Source organism: Rana temporaria, chromosome 4 (assembly GCF_905171775.1).
Source record: "Rana temporaria chromosome 4, aRanTem1.1, whole genome shotgun sequence".
Taxonomy (NCBI): domain Eukaryota; kingdom Metazoa; phylum Chordata; class Amphibia; order Anura; family Ranidae; genus Rana; species Rana temporaria.
Genome location: NC_053492.1, coordinates 249,411,970 through 249,431,548, shown reverse-complemented (window position 1 = coordinate 249,431,548; position 19,579 = coordinate 249,411,970). Strand labels below are relative to the sequence as shown.

At 42.7% G+C, this 19,579-nt stretch overlaps 1 protein-coding gene across 1 annotated transcript in view; it reads left to right on the top strand.

The window, feature by feature from the left end:
* GPR63 (G protein-coupled receptor 63) overlaps positions 1 to 18,134 on the top strand; it is an 80,022-nt gene extending 61,888 nt beyond the window's left edge. Inside the window, exon 2 of the mRNA XM_040350128.1 lies at positions 16,611 to 18,134. Within this exon, the coding sequence (XP_040206062.1) occupies positions 16,743 to 18,005 (1,263 nt within the window). The 5' untranslated portion in view covers positions 16,611 to 16,742 and the 3' untranslated portion in view covers positions 18,006 to 18,134. The remainder of the gene's footprint in view (positions 1 to 16,610) is intronic.
* The last annotated feature ends 1,445 nt before the right edge of the window (positions 18,135 to 19,579 follow it).

Here is a 19,579-nt window from a genome sequence, read left to right as displayed (position 1 = left end):
ATGTGTATGTGTGTATATATATATATATATATATATATATATATATATATATATATATATATATATATATATATATATATATATATATATATATATATATATATATATATATATATAGCCGGATTCAGAAAGCACTTACGCCAACGTATCTTCTGATACGCCGCGTAAGTGCACGGATGCGCCGTCTTATCTGTGCGCCTGATTCTTGAAATAAGATACGCCTGAATTTTGGCTCCATCCGACCGACGTAAGTCTCCTACGCCGTCGTATCTTGGGCGCATATTTACACTGGCCGCAAGGGGCGCTTCCATTGTTTTAATGCGTTGAATATGTAAATGAGCGAGATACGCCGATTCACAAACGTACTTGCGCCCGTTGCAGTAATCTACGCCGTTTACGTAAGGCGTATGTCTGGCGTTAAGTTAAGCCACATAAAGCAGGTTTAAGTCATGTTGGGGTATGGACCAGGGAACAGCCTTCGTATTTTACGTAGTTTACGTAAGTCGTACGTGAATGGGGCTGGGCGTAGGTTATGTTCACGTCGTACGCATTGAGCTGACGTATCTTAGGGAGTATATGCGACGTGATTCTGAGCATGCGCGCGCATAGGCCGTTCGTTCGGCCCTTCATTTACATGGGGTCACGCTTCATTTTAATAGATCACGCCCACTACCTTCCTACTTTGAATTAGGTAGGCCAATTTACGTTACGCCGGTGCAACGTTGAGGGCGAGTGCTTTGCGAATACTGATCTTGCCTCTCTGTTACGTCAGCGTAGCGCATATCAGATGCGCTACGCCCGCACAAATATACGCCGCTCTACCTGAATCCGGCTAATAATGTTTGGGGGTCCTAAATTAATTTTCTAGCAAAATAATTTTTTTTGTGACTGCGACATTATGGCGGACACTTCGGACAATTTTGACACATTTTTGGGACCATTGTCATTTTCACAGCAAAAAATGCATTTCACATGCATTGTTTACTGTGAAAATGACAATTGGAGTTTGGGAGTTAACCACAAGGGGGCGCTGAAGGGGTTATGTATGACCTAATATGTGTTTCTAACTGTAGGGGGGTGTGGCTGTAGGTGTGACGTCATCGATTGTGTATCCCTATAAAAGTTAACACACGATCGATACGCCGCCACAGTGAAGAACAGGGAAGCCGTGTTTACACACAGCTCTCCCCGTTCTTCAGCTCCGGGGACCGATCGTGGGACTCCAGCGGCGATCGGGTCCGCCAGGTTCCGCGGTCCCGGAGCTGGATACTAGCACAGGACGTACCTTTACGTGCATGTGCCCAGCCGTGCCATTCTGCCGACTTAAAAGTGCAGGAGGCAGTCCTTAAGTGGTTAAACAATGCTCATTTGTTACTAAGGGACCAAAGTGTGCCAATAAAATATCCCCCACACCATTACACCACCAGCCTGAACCGTTGATACAAGGCAGGATGGATCCATGCTTTCATGTTGTTTACGCCAAATTCTGACCCTACCATCTGAATGTTATAGCTGAAATCAAGACTCCTCAGACCAGGCAACGTTTTTCCAAACTTCTATTGCCCAATTATGGTGAGCCTGTGCAAATTATAGCCTCAGTTTCCTGTTCTTAGCTGACAGGAGTGACACCCAGTGTGGTCTTCTGCTTCTGTAGCCCATCAATGTGTTGTGTGTATTCTGCATACCTTGGTTGTAACAAGTGGTTATTTGAATTCCTGTTGCCTTTCTGTCATCTCGAACCAGTCTGCCCATTCACCTCTGACATCAAAAAGGCATTTTCGTCTACACAACCCCCGCTCACTGGATATTTTCTCTTTTTTCAGTTCATTCTCTATAAACCCTAGAGATGGTCGTGTGCGAAAATCCCAGTAGATCAGCAGAAATACTCAGACCAGCCCGTCTGGCACCAACAACCATGCCACATTCAAAATCCCTTAAATCCCCTTTCTTCCTCATTCTAATGCTCCGTTTTAACTTCAGCAAGTTGTCTTCACCATGTCTAGATGCCTAAATGTATTAAGTTGCTTCCATGTGATTGGCTGGTTAGCAATTTGTGTTACCAAACAATTGAGCAGGTGTACCTAATAAAGTGGCCGGTTAGTGTGTTGTAGCAAATGCAATGGCAGCATTCGGTCAGTGAGTTTTCCTCTGTAAAAGTCAGTGGATGAAGCCAAAGTGTTTCTTCCAGTACCTGCCACTGGCAAACAGCCATTAGAGAATATACTGTGAGAGGAAGTTCTGCACATAACTCATATCTTGCTAAGTGGAGCACAACTCATCCTATGGGAACTGTGATATAAAAGATATATTAGGAGGCTTTATGTATATAGCACTTTGTGTGTCTGCTCGTTTCTACTCCTAGGGTATGTGATGATGGCTTATGGAATAAGGCACCTACACAATTTCCATTATTGAGGCGTCGTTCTGCGATTGTGCAACGTATCTGAGACCTGAGATGGTGTTACTTTTACATACTTTCACACAAATAAGTAACAGCTTCCACTTTCTCACCGTATTCTGTGAAATTGTTCCCGTATCAAAATGGTCTGTAGGAGTCTTGGCTTCTGTTTCTCTGTAAGCAGAGATATTGCGCTGTGTGGTGATTTGTGTTGACATTATCTCTGACATCCAGATTTACAAAACAGGAGTAAAGATGAAGAACTGGTGACTTTATGTAATAATTCCTGCAGTGACAGTAATGCATGTGGTGAGGCAGGAATGTGCGTACACCAACTCCTTTTAACACCTAGCGAGGACCTCTTTTTAGAGCATGTAATGTTTGGCTGTTTCACAAGCTTAAATGATACAATCTATTATTTAGAAGAAGCGTTAATGCATATTTGTGGTTTGCCTCAGGTCTTCAGCTTGGCCAGCAATGTTTTGTATGCTCCTTAAAGGGGTTGTAAAGGTAATTTTTTTTTTCCTAAATAGCTTCCTTTACCTCAGTGCAGTCCTCATTCACTTGCCTCATCCTTCCATTTTGCTTTTAAGGTCCCTTTCAGACGTGCGGACTGTATGTCCGCATTTTCATCCATCCGTTGCGGATGAAAACGGGACATACATTGGTCCCTATGTGATTGCGGGTGTCAGCGGATGACCATGCGCTGACACCTGTAATCGCCCGCCTCCGCAAAATAGGACGGAAGAAAATCCTATTTTTCTTCCGTCTGGCGGATCGGATCGGGTGAACACGGACATACGTCGCTACGGAGTCAGCCAGCTCAGCGGGAGATCTGTCCGCAGATCTCCACTGAGCCAGCAGATGACAAGCCCCTCTCTGCTCACTGAGTTCAGGGGTGTGTTGCATACAGAGTGCAAGGTTTAAGGCCCCATTCACACCTCCGCGACAAAACGCCCGACGCCGGACGCTCGTGCCGCTGGAGGGGAGAATTCCCATTGCTGTCTATGGAGATGGTTCACATCTCATAGACGCCGTACGCCTGCCGCCTGAAAAAAAGTCCCGGACCCTTTTTTTCAGGCGGCATTGTCGTTCGGCCATACAAAGCAATGGGAAGGCTTTGTTAAAAAAAAAAAAAAGTTACACACTCGCGGCAAAATACGCCGTGTACGCGGCGTATCTTGTCGCGGAGGTGTGAATGGGCTCTAAGGGTGTTCTATGTGCAGAGTTTAGAAGTGCGTTGCATACTGAGTACATGGTTTAGCTTCCTTCCATCTCTCTCCTATCTGGCCGGGCTCTAGTACCTCCCTGTGTAGGCAGCTCTGCCTCGCCTTTCAGATCATTTTCGCTGTCGCTCGCTCTCTCTCTCTTTCTCGCTCTCTCTCTCTCTCAGGTTCTGGAGATCTGTCACCACCGTGAGTGTATGTAGGGATCTGTTTGTTCTGGTAGACGCCGAGAGCAAAGCTGTGCCTTTGTAAACACAGAAGGCTTCTGTGTTTACAAGTGATAACAGGGAGTGGTGGGTGAAAGGCGGGGATGTCGAAATGGAGTTCTGTCACGTTTCGGTTGCAAAACTGGGTGCAAGAGCCACTTGACAAGGCCTGGCGAGCAATGTTCGGACCACAGACCTTTTTTTTGACATGTGTGCTCTATGTCTCTATATAGCTTGATGTACCTGCTACTACTGTTGCAAATATTAAGAAGTTTAGAATCCAAGGGAGTGTAGCAACTCTTCCTAGATGTGGCTGCAAGAGGAAACGCAATCGCAGATTGACCTGCAGGATAGTGTGAATGATAGACACAGAGTCAAGGAAAACATCCAAAGAGATACAAGCTGAACTCCAAGGTCAAGGCACATCGGTGTCTGATCATACCATTTGTTGCTTTTAAACTGAAGTTGGCTCAAAGGAAGAAAACCCAGGAGGTTTCCACGGTTGAAAGAGAAACCTAAAAGGCCAGACTGGAATTGGCTAAAATACATATTGACAAGCCACAGTGCTTCCAGGACAATATCTTTTGGACAGATGAAAAATGTGGAGCTTTTTGGCAAATCGTATCAGCTCAGTTTATAGATAAAAAACCTTTAAAGAAAGGAGCACTGTTTCTACTATAAAATATAAAGAAGACTCCAGTATGTTTTAGGGCTGCTTTGCTGTTTCTAGCATGGGCATGTCTTGAATCTATGATGGGTGCAATGAAATCTCAAGACTGTCAAGGAAATCTGAAAGGCAAATTTCTTAAGGCCTCGTACACACGACCGAGTTTCTCGGCAAAAACCAGCAAGAAACTTGCTGTTTTTTTTTTTTTTTTTTTCGAGGAAACCGGTCGTGTGTACACTTTTCGATGAGGAAACTGTCGAGGATCCGGTCGAGCCAAAAAGAGAGCATGTCTTCTTTTTCCTCAACTGTAATGGAGAAATTTGGCTCGCCGAGATCCTCGACAGCCTAACAAGGAACTAGACGAGCAAAACGATGTGTTTCGCTCGTCGAGTTTCTGGGTCGTGTGTACGAGGCTTAAGTGTCAGATCTGTCTGCCACAGGTCATGGGTCCTCCAACAGGATTATGACACAAAAAAAGCAGCTAGAATCACCCAAGATTGACAGACTAAGAACAAAACACTATTCTAAAGTGGCCTTCTAGGATTCCTGATCTCTATGCTATTTAACATCAACGGACAAAGCTGAAACATGCAGTCTTAAGGCCCGTACACACAATCGTATTTTCCGACATGAATTGTGTGATGACAGGCTGTTGTCGGAAAATCTGACCGTTTGTATGCTCCATCGGACAATTGTCGGATTTTTCGCCAACAGATGTTGGATAGCATGCGCTAAAATTTTCTGACAACAAATGTGTTGTCGGATTATCCGATTGTGTGTACAGAATTCCATTGGACAAAACTCCAAAGTACAACCACGCATGCTCAGAAGCAATGCTAACCATAACGCAACATTAGCAGAAGTTGCCCAAAGGGGGCCGACAATTCTTTGCTGTTTGTTATGCAAGACAAAAGTCCTACGCTTTGTCCACGGAAAATCCAATCGTGTGTACCAGGCTTGAGAAAGGCTTCCTTCAAACTTTGGACGATTGAAGCAGTTGGCCAAAATTACCTGTTGCCAGGTGCAGAAGTCACTTGTTTGTAGTGATGGCCTTCAAAGGTTGTGTTGTGTTCATTAGGTGAAGGGTCCCAAAAGTTTTGTACATGCCGTATTCATTTGTTTTATTTAAAATATATTTGGTTGTATCAAAAATCAAAAGCAAAGCCTGGTTTTCTTACACGTGGACGAAAAACTGATGAATAACAATTACCGTACTTTGGTCAGTTTCAAGTTAAAAGAAATCATGGGTTCTTCTGTTTTTTGTGGAAGGTTACCAACAAATTTTTTCCACAACTTTATGAGAACTGGGGATCATCCAGAAATCCCCTCTCAGTTTAGTGTCTCTTGCTCATACCTTTGAAAAGCATATAGAATATTGCATATCACAATATTGCATAGGCTTCCCTTGTATTGTGTGTGTGTGTGTGTGTGTGTGTGTGTGTGTGTGTATTTGCTTTTAAAATTGGCAATAATTGCTTCAACACCAGTAACTAAAAATGGGGCAGAGCTTCAGTTAAAGGGGTTGTAAACCCTTGTATCATACTTATCTCCACTGTGCAGTTCATTTTGGCTCTGATCCTCATTATCTGGTGTCCTCCAACGATGCTCGTGGCTGCTCCCCGCATTGGGAAACCCCCTAGGAGAAGGGCTCTCCCTGGGAGTTGGTGTGCGGGAGCGCTCCCGAGTCGAGCATTTGTGTCCAAAGACACAGAATTCCGGACTCGGCCCCGCCCACTGGCGCCCGTGTCATTGGATTTCAATGGCTGCGCTGCTATCAATCTATCCAATCAAGAGCTGGGACCCCGGCCAGAGAGGGTGTGTGCGTCCTTGCATAGGATGCATAAAGGTGAAAAACCACGAGGGTTTACAACCCCTTTAATGTAATCCATGACGAGACTACAGTATCCCATTAGTATTATTGTTATACAGGATTTATATAGCGCCACCAGTTTGCGCATCACTTGACAATATAAAGGAGACAATACAGCAACAATTTAATACACGGTTAGGAGGGCCTTGCCTCTGGGAGCTTACAATCTAATAGTGTTTATATAGGCTGTCTGCCTACTCTGATTTCAGCAACCTGTATAGGCCCTCCAATTTGTTTTGATATTTTACCAGTTATGTACATCAATATTGAATTTTAAAATGATTGTAAGGTGTTTTTTTGTTTTTTAATAGCAAACGTCCTACTTACCTGCTATTCTCAAGATTGGGCTCATGTTAGTGTTCAAGGGAGGGCTTGGGGGAGCAATTTATAAAAGATTTTTAATCTTAGTTTAGAGAATGCATTGAGGTAAGAAACACTTTTTTTACTTAGGCCCCTTTCAGACTGGGGCGGGAGCTGCAGTGGCGGTATAACGCCGCTAAAAGTAGCGGCGTTATACCACCGGGATTGCCGTGGAAATCAGCCGCTAGCGGTGCGGTATTAACCCCCGCTAGCGGCCGATAAAGGGTTAATACCGCCCGCAATGCGCCTATATAGAGGCGCATTGCGGGCGGTATTGCCGCGGTTCCCATTGTTTTCAATGGGAAGGAGCGGTGAAGGAGCGGTATACACGCCGCTCCTCTCACCGCTCCAAAGATGCTGCCGACAGGAGATTTTTTTGTCTCCCGCCAGCGCATCGCCTCAGTGTGAAAGCCCTTCGGCTTTCACATTGAGGTAGCTGGGCAGGAGTTTTTCAGGCGGGATAGCAGCGCTATTTTTAGCGCTGTACCGCCTGAAAAACTCCTCAATGTGAAAGGGGCCTTAAAGTGGTTATGAAGGCAAAAAAAGTTTTATGTGTGTATGTATATGTATGCGTGTGTTTGTTTGTGTGTATATATATTTATGGTCGTTACCCTCTGACCGAGAGAGATGTGGATCACATAAACACGCGACAAGACTTACAACATAAATAGACCTGAAGTGTGCCTTGGTGGTCTGGTCAGTATGCCAAGAAAAGGGGGCATACCCAAGGTAAGTAATGGGTAGTTAATTGAAGAAGGACATGCTGAGAAGTGCCCTGAAAAAGGGGAGGGCGGGAGGGTGTCGAATGCGATTGAATGCGCAGACTCACGGACATGAGGTGAGCTGGGAAGAGTCGGCCCAGTGACGTGTAGTACTGCACACTGAACCGACAAAGAGCATGTGTGAGTGGGCTGCTTAAATACCCTCCGGGCTCCTCCCATAAACTCAGGCCACCATACTGGCCTTCTTATATATATATATATATATATATATATATATATATATATATATATATATATATATATATATATATATATATATACAGTGAGGAAAATAAGTATTTGAACACCCTGCTATTTTGCAAGTTCTCCCACTTGGAAATCATGGAGGGGTCTGAAATTGTCATCGTAGGTGCATGTCCACTGTGAGAGACATAATCAAAAAAAAAAAATCCAGAAATCACAATTTATGATTTTTTAACTATGATTATATTTGTATGATACAGCTGCAAATAAGTATTTGAACACCTGTCTATCAGCTAGAATTCTGACCCTCAAAGACCTGTTAGTCTGCCTTTAAAATGTCCACCTCCACTCCATTTATTATCCTAAATTAGATGCACCTGTTTGAGGTCATTAGCTGCATAAAGACACCTGTCCACCCCATACAATCAGTAAGAATCCAACTACTAACATGGCCAAGACCAAAGAGCTGTCCAAAGACACTAGAGACAAAATTGTACACCTCCACAAGGCTGGAAAGGGCTACGGGGAAATTGCCAAGCAGCTTGGTGAAAAAAGGTCCACTGTTGGAGCAATCATTAGAAAATGGAAGAAGCTAAACATGACTGTCAATCTCCCTCGGACTGGGGCTCCATGCAAAATCTCACCTCGTGGGGTCTCAATGATCCTAAGAAAGGTGAGAAATCAGCCCAGGACTACACGGGAGGAGCTGGTCAATGACCTGAAAAGAGCTGGGACCACCGTTTCCAAGGTTACTGTTGGTAATACACTAAGACGTCATGGTTTGAAATCATGCATGGCACGGAAGGTTCCCCTGCTTAAACCAGCACATGTCAAGGCCCGTCTTAAGTTTGCCAATGACCACTTGGATGATCCAGAGGAGTCATGGGAGAAAGTCATGTAGTCAGATGAGACCAAAATAGAACTTTTTTTTAGAACTAACCGTGTTTGGAGGAAGAAGAATGATGAGTACCATCCCAAGAACACCATCCCTACTGTGAAGCATGGGGGTGGTAGCATCATGCTTTGGGGGTGTTTTTCTGCACATGGGACAGGGCGACTGCACTGTATTAAGGAGAGGATGACCGGGGCCATGTATTGCGAGATTTTGGGCAACAACCTCCTTCCCTCAGTTAGAGCTTTGAAGATGGGTCGAGGCTGGGTCTTCCAACATGACAATGACCCGAAGCACACAGCCAGGATAACCAAGGAGTGGCTCTGTAAGAAGCATATCAAGGTTCTGGCGTGGCCTAGCCAGTCTCCAGACCTAAACCCAATAGAGAATCTTTGGAGGGAGCTCAAACTCTGTGTTTCTCAGCGACAGCCCAGAAACCTGACTGATCTAGAGAAGATCTGTGTGGAGGAGTGGGCCAAAATCCCTCCTCCAGTGTGTGCAAACCTGGTGAAAAACTACAAGAAACGTTTGACCTCTGTAATTGCAAACAAAGGCTACTGTACCAAATATTAACATTGATTTTCTCAGGTGTTCAAATACTTATTTGCAGCTGTATCATACAAATAAATAGTTAAAAAAAATCATACATTGTGATTTCTGGATTATTTTTTTTATTATGTCTCTCACAGTGGACATGCACCACGATAACAATTTCAGACCCCTCCATGATTTCCAAGTGGGAGAACTTGCAAAATAGCAGGGTGTTCAAATACTTATTTTCATCACTGTATATGGGCCAGATTCTCAGAGTCTTACGTCGGCGTATCAGTAGATACGCCGTCGTAAGTCCGAATCTGCGCCGTCGTAAATTTAAGCGTATTCTGGAAACCAGATACGCCTAAATTAGGCTAAGATATGAGCGGCGTAAGTCTCCTACGCCGTCGTATCTTAGGGTGCATATTTACGCTGGCCGCTAGGTGGCGCTTCCGTTGAGTTCGGCATAGAATATGCAAATGACTAGATACGTTGATTCACGAATGTACGTGCGCCCGTCGCAATTAGTTACGCCGTTTACGTTCGAGATACGCCGGCGTAAAGATAAAGCTGGTCTCTAGGTGGCGCATCCCATGCAAAGTATGGACGTCGGAACAAGCGTATCTTTTTACGTCGTTTGCGTAAGTCGTACGCGAATAGGGCTGTGCGTAAATTACGTTCACGTCACAGGCATTGAGCCGACGTATTTGTGGGCGTAAATACGACGTGATACTGAGCATGCGCGCGCATGCGCCGTTCGTTCGGCCATGCATCTACATGGGGTCAAGCCTCATTTAAATACAACATGCCCCCTACAGCCTGCTTTGAATTACGCATGCTTACGCCGGCCCATTTACGCTACGCTCCCATAACTTAGGAGGCAAGTGCTTTGTGAATACAACACTTGCCTCTCTAAGTTGCGGCGGCGTAGCGTAAATACGGTACGCTACGCCCGCGCAACGTAGATCGGCCGTACCTGAATCTAGGCCAATATATATACATATATAATTTTACCGTTTTGAAAAATATGTTTTAGTGAAGGTCATGTTTCATTTGAATTTAGTTATTGTTAATCTCCTTGCATACTATTTTATGTTCTGTTTCAGTGGGATTTTATCATCAATCTCCACATGTGCTGTTTTATGTTAGTTTGAGCTACTGTATACTGGTGCTGCTAGAGTTCCAGTATCTTGATTAATTGGCCATATTGCAATGTTCACAGTTGCCTTTGTGGTATGTTTATCTCTCTTGCCCTCAGTGTTCAATTATCCGCATTCATCAGCAGAATGGTTTCTCCAGCGTTTGACTTCAAAAAATTTACAAATGCTATTTTTTAATCTTGATTTCTTTCTTTTTTTTTTTTTCTGTTGGGTATTTTTGCAGATGAAAATGACTGGAATTTAGGATACTCTTACTAGATAGATTTATATGGTTGCTATGGAGACAGTTGGGTCATAAATGAGGCCTCAGCTGAGGTATCTCTATCATTTCAAAGAACTCTCCAAAGCTTAACCCCTTCTAAACAGAAGAGATCTATATAATATACCTCATGTCTAGTTTGTACTCTTCATTACATCAGCTTATTCATTTTACCAAGTAATAGCAATTTTAGCTGTAATTATCATATTTTATTTTTAATTTCTCTTAAAAATGAATCCCCTGATCTTGAGACGTCATTGAAACCTCTAGTTTATAATTGAAACTTCCCACCAGTGCTTGCTTTATACAGGCTAATAGCGGGTAGAAAAATAATGCCAGAGAACGAGTTCATATACTCCAATACTCTCAAACTGCAGCGTGCTAAATCTGGTGCGGCTCTGCATAGAAACCAATCGGCTTCCATTTTTCTTTGTCAAAGTTTAATTGAACAGGCTGAAGTTAGAAGCTGATTGGCTACCATGCTCAGCTGCACCAGATTTTGCACTCTCCAGTTTTGGTAAATCAATGCCTTTATATCATTCAAACAACCCAATTCAGTAGGGCAGGCTATACAATTGTCCTACAAAAAATGTTGTATTGCTAAAGCATAACTTAAATCGAAAGCCAAAACTGTTTATTTTAGTTTTGGATAGAGTATGGAATGGGTAAGACCTGTCATATAAAGAAGGTGAGGTACAGTGTAATGGCCTCTTATGCCCCATACACACAAGCGGAATTTCCGCCAACAACAGTGTGATGTGAAGTTTGAGAGCAGGTTCTCAATTTTTCGCAAAATCCGTTTGTCTGTATGCAATTCCGACTGGGAAAAAAACACGCATTGCCGGAAGCATTGAACTTCTTTTTCTCACCCCGTCTAAGTGTTGTACGTCACCGTGTTCTTAACGCTCGAAAGTTCAGAGAACTTTTGTGTGACCGTGTGTATGCAACTTTTTTCCGACGGAAATTCCGCTTGTGTGTACATGGCATTGGGTCTCCAGACCTAACACCCTTTTACTTTTTTTTTTCTTTGGGGTCATCTAAAGTCAGTAGTCTATCTTAATTGGCCCAAAACAATAGTAGTTCCAAAGGAGGAAATTACCTTCATGCAATAACCTCGGTTTTGTTATATTGACCACATAGGTCCCCAATGCTGTTCTAAAATGGAAGCTGGTCATCAGTCCTAAGCCCAAGAGCTGGAATGATGAGCTCCTAGGTTTCAGGTCATGCCACACAGCATTTCATAGGAGTGCTTGTAGGGGTCTTCTGTGAAAAACACTTATGCTTTGTGTTTACATCAGGAGGGATGTAATGTAACATCAGCTCTGCCCCGCCTCTCCTTGCAGCAATAGATCACTGCTGTTGCTTGCTGATTGAAGCCAACAATAGATCACTTTTAGGCCCCATGTACAGTGGGCGTTCAGCTCAGGTGCATAAGGCTCTGGCGTTTTGTCTTTGGCGGTGGGCACAGGTGCACCATCAAGCCTCACTGCTGGCAGTCTGTCAAACTCTGTTAGCTGCTGCAGTGCCAGAATGCATACTGCTTTTACTGTGGGCATTCATCCTTGGGCATGTGCTGCCTTAAATGTTAATACTGCTTGGTGACCCATCCAGATACTGTAGCTGTCAAGCTCTCAAATTTTATTGCAGGGTGCAGATAGCGGGGTTGGATGGTACACCTCCACCCGCATCTAAAATCTGAAACCTTATGGACTGGGACTAAAGGCCCAATGTGCTTGAAGCCTTCAAAGTGATCTATAAAGCTGCATTTGAAGGGTCTTGCCAGTAGTTTTGCATCTTGCTTTAAACCCTCTGTATTTACTTTCTATTCTTGATAATGAAACACCTACCTCCTGAAGAGTGTCCCGAATAATGATGTTCTTTTTTTTTTTCTTCCTTACACAGCATGGATAAGTCCATGTGCTTGGTCCCCTAAAGCAGCCCTCAAAATCCACTCGCCTGCTCGCATTTTGCGAGTGAATTTTGAGGTCATGCGAGGAAGGGTTGCCTGGGAGAGAGGGGGGCGAGCACTGCCAGGCGGCGGGCTGTATGGGAGTCCTTCTCCCAATGCTTGTGGAGGGGATTAGAGAGGAGAGAGATGGCTGTATGATTCAGAGTGCGGGGGACATCACTAGCGGCTTTCTTTGCAATAGCCGAGTGTTCCCCGCACTCGCTGTCACACACAGCCCCGCCCCCTGGTCCCTGGGAATTTGATAGACAGATTACCTGTCCAATCCCGAGACGAGTGACATGAATCAAAGCCTCCCGGCCAGGGGGCGGGTCTGAATATGTTGCCGAGCAGCGGGAACACGCAGCAATTTAAATCAAAGCTGTCCCTCTGCGCTCTTATCATCCGGCCGGCTAATGCACTTCCTCTCTTCTGTTCCCCAGCATTACCGATACACGCAGGCTGCATTATGGACACAGGTAGGCAGCATGATGGACACGGATGAGGCTGCATTAGTGGAGACGGGTGAGGCTGCATTAATGAGCACAGATAATTTTGCTTAATTCTGCATAAAACATTTAATGTGTAATTTCATGAGATAATTTATGAGGACGTGTTTAGTGGGGGGGCAGGGTAGGGGTTGGGTGTGGCAACTGGTGGCGAGTAACTCTTGAGGCCTGGCTAGTAGCTCAGGACTTAAAATTTTGAGCCCTGCCCTAAAGGGTTTACAAATACAAATTAGGTTGTAGTGTTAATTCTTCTCTAAAGTGTATGTAAATCCAAAACATCTGTTCTGAAGTTTTTTTGTTTTTTTAGTAGAGTACTTAAATCCTTGCTTTTGCAGCCTGTGACCATTGTTTCCAGTTTTGAAATCCAAAAGGGTAGCTTTGTTACAGGAACAGTAGGTGAGAGTATAGTTTGCAGTGTAGATTAGAGGCCTGGCGCATGGATTAGGGGGTAACACAGGGGAAACCGTTATCAAATACAAGATTTATTTCAATTGCAACACAGACTTTTGTGTGTACATTTTAGGATGCCCTTGCACATTGGCCTATGTTGGAAAGACGATTGGCCCGTTTAAGAAACGGTTCCAGAAGTACAGAAGCGACATTTAGGGTAGCTTTGGCCAAAGCTGAAAAGGGTGAACAGGTTGTCCCCAACAAACCCGTAGCGTTACAATTTGTGACATCTAAGCACCAAACACACAAGTTGCTTGGTATGGTGATTGAAAACGTCAAGCAACCCAATAGGGGAGTTGATCATGAACGATTGCTCCTCCGCCGCGAGGCATGTTGGATACACATGTTGGGCACGATACAGCCTGGTGGCCTCAACACCAATCTATCTCTTACATGTTTCCTTGATGACTGATAATGCTCTCTTTACTTTATGTATTTTTATCAAATTTTTCATCTTTTTTGGCATATTTGTTTCAGACAAACACAATGATGTGCCATCTTTATAATTCATGATTATGTCAAGTCTGGGTGGTACTTGATCTTTTATAGTACATACTATGTAATTTATCTCTTATTCTTCTCTTGCTCTTACTTTTTTCCTTTCTGTTTCTCACACTCTATGCTCACTTGGGATACATACTTTGGGTAGCCGACAGATTATTTCTGTCTGCAGACTCTTTATACTTTAAGGGCCTAATGTGGCAATTTAGTTGCCACTGGCTCTCACACTAAAATATCTTATAAACTTTTTAAGCATTGATATTAGCGTGGCACACAGGAGCCATTTGTCACACTATTTTTTTTCCCCCAGGTTTCTCTCTTTTTTTCTCCCCCTATTTTTTTCTGCTTTTTACATTTACATTTTTATTTGTACTTGCATTCTTTCCCCCCCTTTTCTTGCCTCCCCCCCCCCTTTTTTTTCTTTCTATTTATTCATTGCTATTCTCATTTTGTCTCTGCTGTTAGGATTTCCACTAATATCCTTTGCATTTTTGTCCTCTTATTTTTCCTCTTATCTCTGATTTGCCTTTCTGACGTTTCTCGCTTTTTCCTAGCTTTACTCATATACGCTTTCACTACTCACCCTTTCCTTTTCACTTTCTGGTATACCTAATGCGGTGTCGGCCTGACGTCGCGGGTATACCCAATGCGGTGTCGTCCTGACGTCACAGGTTTCTGTGGCGGTGACGGCACACATACGTGGCACGTTGTGATTGGCGGCCTGTGCATCTGGGTCCTAGTGACAGCTTGTTTTAGATCGTGTGCATTTGGCTGCTGTGCCCATATTAAAGCGATCCATGCGGGTGGCATTCCCCAGTAGTAGGAATTTAATGTTCAAGCCTGCAACATGTAACCTAGTCACCATTTTAGTTTTTAATGAGTTTTGGTGGGATTTGATGTCAGATGTTGGGGTGGTACAATTTTATTTGATCTGATTGGTGGTTGTATTTATATTCTGCTTTGACACTGTTACACTTTATCATGTGCCTGACGAAGGGGTCCTGCGTGACTCCAAAATGTTGCAATTGTCTCTGGGATGTGATCTCTCTGCAATTAAAAAAAAACTTTGAATAGTGATTTGTTGATCCATGGTGTGCTGGCAAATATGTACACTGGATTAGGGGGGGCGTCGCCCCTGCTTCCATTTGTGATGGTGGAACACCCTCCTTGCTGCTTACTTGCAAGCCAGTAAACCGTTTCCCAACAATCACATTTAAACCTAACTTTTAAAGGTTTGAATGTGATTGGTGAGGCAAGAGGGAGAGAGAGACAAACATTTTCTAATGCAGCTCTCTAACTTGACTTTGTTCTGCTAGGGATTAACTAAACTAAAGTAAATGGAGGAAATTTTCTGATTCTAGCACAGTTCTATCCCTTATAGAAGGGACCAGTCAGGTCTGTCTGATTTTTCAGACAGACCTGATCGGACAGTTCATTCACCCTTATAGACCAGCGGGTGTAAACAGACTTCTGTCTGTTTACACTAGTCTACATCTGGTCTGTTAAAAAAACAGAAGTGGATATGTCCTCTTTAATCTAGGGAAGTTGGGTTTAAACAAACAGCGGAGTCCATTTACTCCAGGCCACCCATAGAGCAGAGTGGTCCGCTGATACCCTGCTCATTTCAATGCCCATGTGAAAGGGGCCATATGTTTACTGGATAGCCATGGGCTCTTCCTTTTTATAAAAATCTAAAATATTTTATTTATGATTGTACTTGGATCACTTTTCAGTGTGGGATATCAGCTGGAGGGATGTTGCTCCACTACACAGAGAAGTTCAATGCAGACCAAGAAAATGTTTGATGGTATTGATTTTGGGAGTATGCTTGGTTCCTGGCTTTTGTAATATAGGCCTTGAACTGACAGCACGACTACGTTTAGTGCACGCATTTTTTATTTGCAAAATAAAAAAATGTGTGTTGCTCCTTTTTGAGGTGGGAACAGAGCCTAAGATTTGGTAATCCATTAGTCTAGTCCAGCTGCCAGATGTCCTGATTTTGAATGATTATTTGTGAACAATAAACAACTTTTTGCATATAAATCTATATATATAAAAACAATCGTTCAATCACGGCTTTGATCATTTCTGCAAATTATTGGTTTAAACAAAGCAATGGTTGGTTTGGTTTAATTTTATTGGCTTTTTGAGTAGGTTTCATTATCCCTTTTTAGTGAAAACATAATATATTTTTTTTCAATAATTTTTATTGGTTTTTAAGAAAACAGGTAAGTACAAAAACAGTACAATCATTTTCTTCGGTCCATCGAATCATACAGTACTTGGTACATAAGATAATATATTATCAATCAGTAGTATAAAACCCGTAAGTAATCTATTTTGAGGTTTTTTTAACCACATGTTTAATGCAGTTAATATGTGAAAGATACAGTTCAATTTATCAAAACGATTACTGTATTTATTGGCGTATAACACTCACTTTTTTACCCTGAAAATAGGGGGTAAACTGTGCCTGCATGTAATACGCAGGGGGCTGTGGAAAGTTTTTTTTCCTGAAACTTCCCTCTTAAAGTTAGGGTGCGTGTTATACGACTGTGCGTGCTATACGCCGATAAATATGGCATATTGAAATAGTGGTATTTATGGTGTGCAGTCTAGAGTTAAATACATTATACAGTTTTAATCAATGTTTTCTTTCTCTTTTCAGTTCTATGAAGACCTTTTTGGAATGGACTACAGACCTACGTTCATACCACTTCTGCCATCACAACAAGAATCATGGAGCACAACAACTTTCCAGAATTGCTGAAGTCCTTTGAAAAACTTGGCATATACAAGTATGGTGTTTTCAGCAATGCTTACACCGGCTCATCCCGTGACATCCTACAGTACACATATCATCTATGAAAATGGCTATACAAACATAACGACACCTCAGTCTACATTTCGTGGCAGCCTAGATCTACCACCAAAATACGTACCAGTTGCCATGACCACAGCTGGTACTTTACCATTGAACACTACAGCTTCTACTGCTACCCAGTCTACAAAAGATAATTTGGAGACCTTAAATTTGCCCCTTCAAATAATCCTTTCTTCGGTAATGGTTATTATTCTTTTGCTGTCATTCCTAGGAAATTTTGTGGTCTGTCTTATGGTCTACCAAAAAGCTGCCATGCGATCTGCAATTAATATTCTACTTGCAAGCCTGGCATTTGCTGACTTGCTGCTTTCTATTCTGAACATGCCCTTTGCATTGATAACTATCATTGTTACCGAGTGGATCTTTGGAGAAGTATTCTGCAGAGTATCAGCCATGTTCTTTTGGTTGTTTGTAATAGAGGGCGTTGCTATCCTGCTTATAATAAGCATTGACAGGTTTCTAATCATTGTTCAGAAACAGGACAAGCTGAACCCATATCGGGCAAAGATTCTCATAGTTATTTCATGGGCAACTTCGTTTTGTGTGGCTTTTCCTCTCGCTGTTGGCAACCCACAATTACAGGTACCCTCTAGAGCTCCACAGTGTGTTTTTGGCTACACCACCAATGCTGGTTATAAAGCTTATGTAATACTGATAGTCCTAATTTTCTTTTTTATTCCTTTTATGGTGATGATTTATGCTTTTATGGGCATACTGAACACTGTGCGCCACAATGCAGTCCGTATACATAGCCATCCGGATAGCATATGCCTCAGCCAGGCAAGCAAGCTAGGCCTAATGAGCCTTCAAAGGCCTTTTCAAATGAATATAGACATCAGCTTTAAAACTCGTGCCTTCACCACCATTTTAATTTTATTCATTGTCTTTATAGTCTGCTGGGCACCATTCACTACTTACAGCCTAGTTGCTACATTCAACAGTGACTTCTACAGCCAGAACAATTTTTTTGAGATAAGCACTTGGCTCCTTTGGCTATGCTACCTCAAGTCTGCACTAAACCCAATAATCTACTACTGGAGGATAAAGAAATTCCGGGACGCTTGTTTGGATCTAATGCCGAAATACTTCAAATTTTTACCCCAGTTACCTGGTCACACTAGAAGACGAATTCGGCCTAGTGCCATCTATGTGTGTGGGGAACATAGATCAGTTGTGTAAACCCTTAAGAAATGTATTTTTAGTAACTGCCATGACCTATTTGTTATGTGTTTTAAATGATTTCCCCTGTGCAGAAAGTGATCTGTTATTTGCCAGGAAGCAATGTAAAAGTAAAACATGTTACCTCTAGGATTTATTGTAAATCCATATTTGATAAGTACTTTTTTGTCAGGTTAATGCTTACCAGGCCTGCAGTGTGTGTTATTGCGGGCATCTTGTATGCTGCTACAATCAGTGGATGTCTTGTTTTATTTTTTTCTGAAACAAATGTTGCTGCTTTTGCTATTAGAAGTGAGCCAAAAATATTCTGTAGCTAAAATTTGAATTTTTTTTGTAAACCAATTTCAATATTGGTAGTGTACTTGATGATCCGTTGCTTTTAATTTCTTTGCTGTTGCAGGGATTTGTGGTGCATAAATGCAGACATTTGACCTAGGTGGCACACATCAGCTTAGCTATGCTGTTTTCTGTTACTCTTCTGAGGAACTTAAAGGATCAGTCCTCCAAACACTGAAATGTCAGTTGTGGATGGACCGACCCTGTAAACTTCATGGGGTGGGTAAAATCCGTTTTTTATATCTGAGACTCTGGTGATGGGATCTTTTAGTACCCAGTTATGAAGTACTTTCGTTACAGGGTGGTCTAACTAATGCCACGTACACACGCTCGGAATTTCCGACAACAAATGTTCGATGGGAGCTTGTTGTCGGAAATTCCGACCGTGTGTAGGCTCCATCGGACATTTGCTGTTGGAATTTCCGAATAACAAAAATTTTGAGAGCTGGTTCTCAAATTTTCCGACAGCAAAATCCGTTCTCGTAAATTCCGAGCGTGTGTAGACAATTCCGACGCACAAAATTCCATGCATGCTCTGAATCAAGTACGAGACGGAAGTGCTCGGTCTGGTAAAACTAGCGTTTGTAATGGAGATAGCACATTCGTCACGCTGCAAATTTTTTAATCTTTTAATGCAGCGCATACTTTTCGTTATAATGCTAGAATAATGAAGTTGTTTTGCTGCTGATATTCACACAGAGTTCTGACAAACTGATTTCTTTATTATTTCTGAAGAGCAGTAACGGACTGAAAAGTGCGAATCGTCTCTTACCAAACTACTAACACAAGATTAGCAGAAGGAGCCCAAAGGGTGGCGCACTTGGTATTGAACTTCCCTTTTATAGTGCCGTTGTACATGTTGTACGTGACCGTGTTATTAGTGGTCGGAATTTCAGACAACATTTGTGTGACCGTGTGTATGCAAGACATGTTTGAGCCAACATCCGTCGGAAAAAAAAATCCACAGTTTTGTTGTCGGAATGTCCGATCTTGTGTACGCGGCATTGGAGTTTTTTCACTTGTTTAACATTGCTGCCTTCGATCCCATTTAAGTGCAGTATCCATGCTTACATTCTCTAAAGACTGCCTTCCTACCGCCTTCCTCCTTTGCTGACATGATTGACAGCCCCCGGTGATCAACTACATGAAGATAGGAAATAAAACATAAAGTACAAAAGACGGGTACTGAGTAGAGGTGATGGCACAGATGGATACTAGGTTGTTGTTGTTTTTTTGAC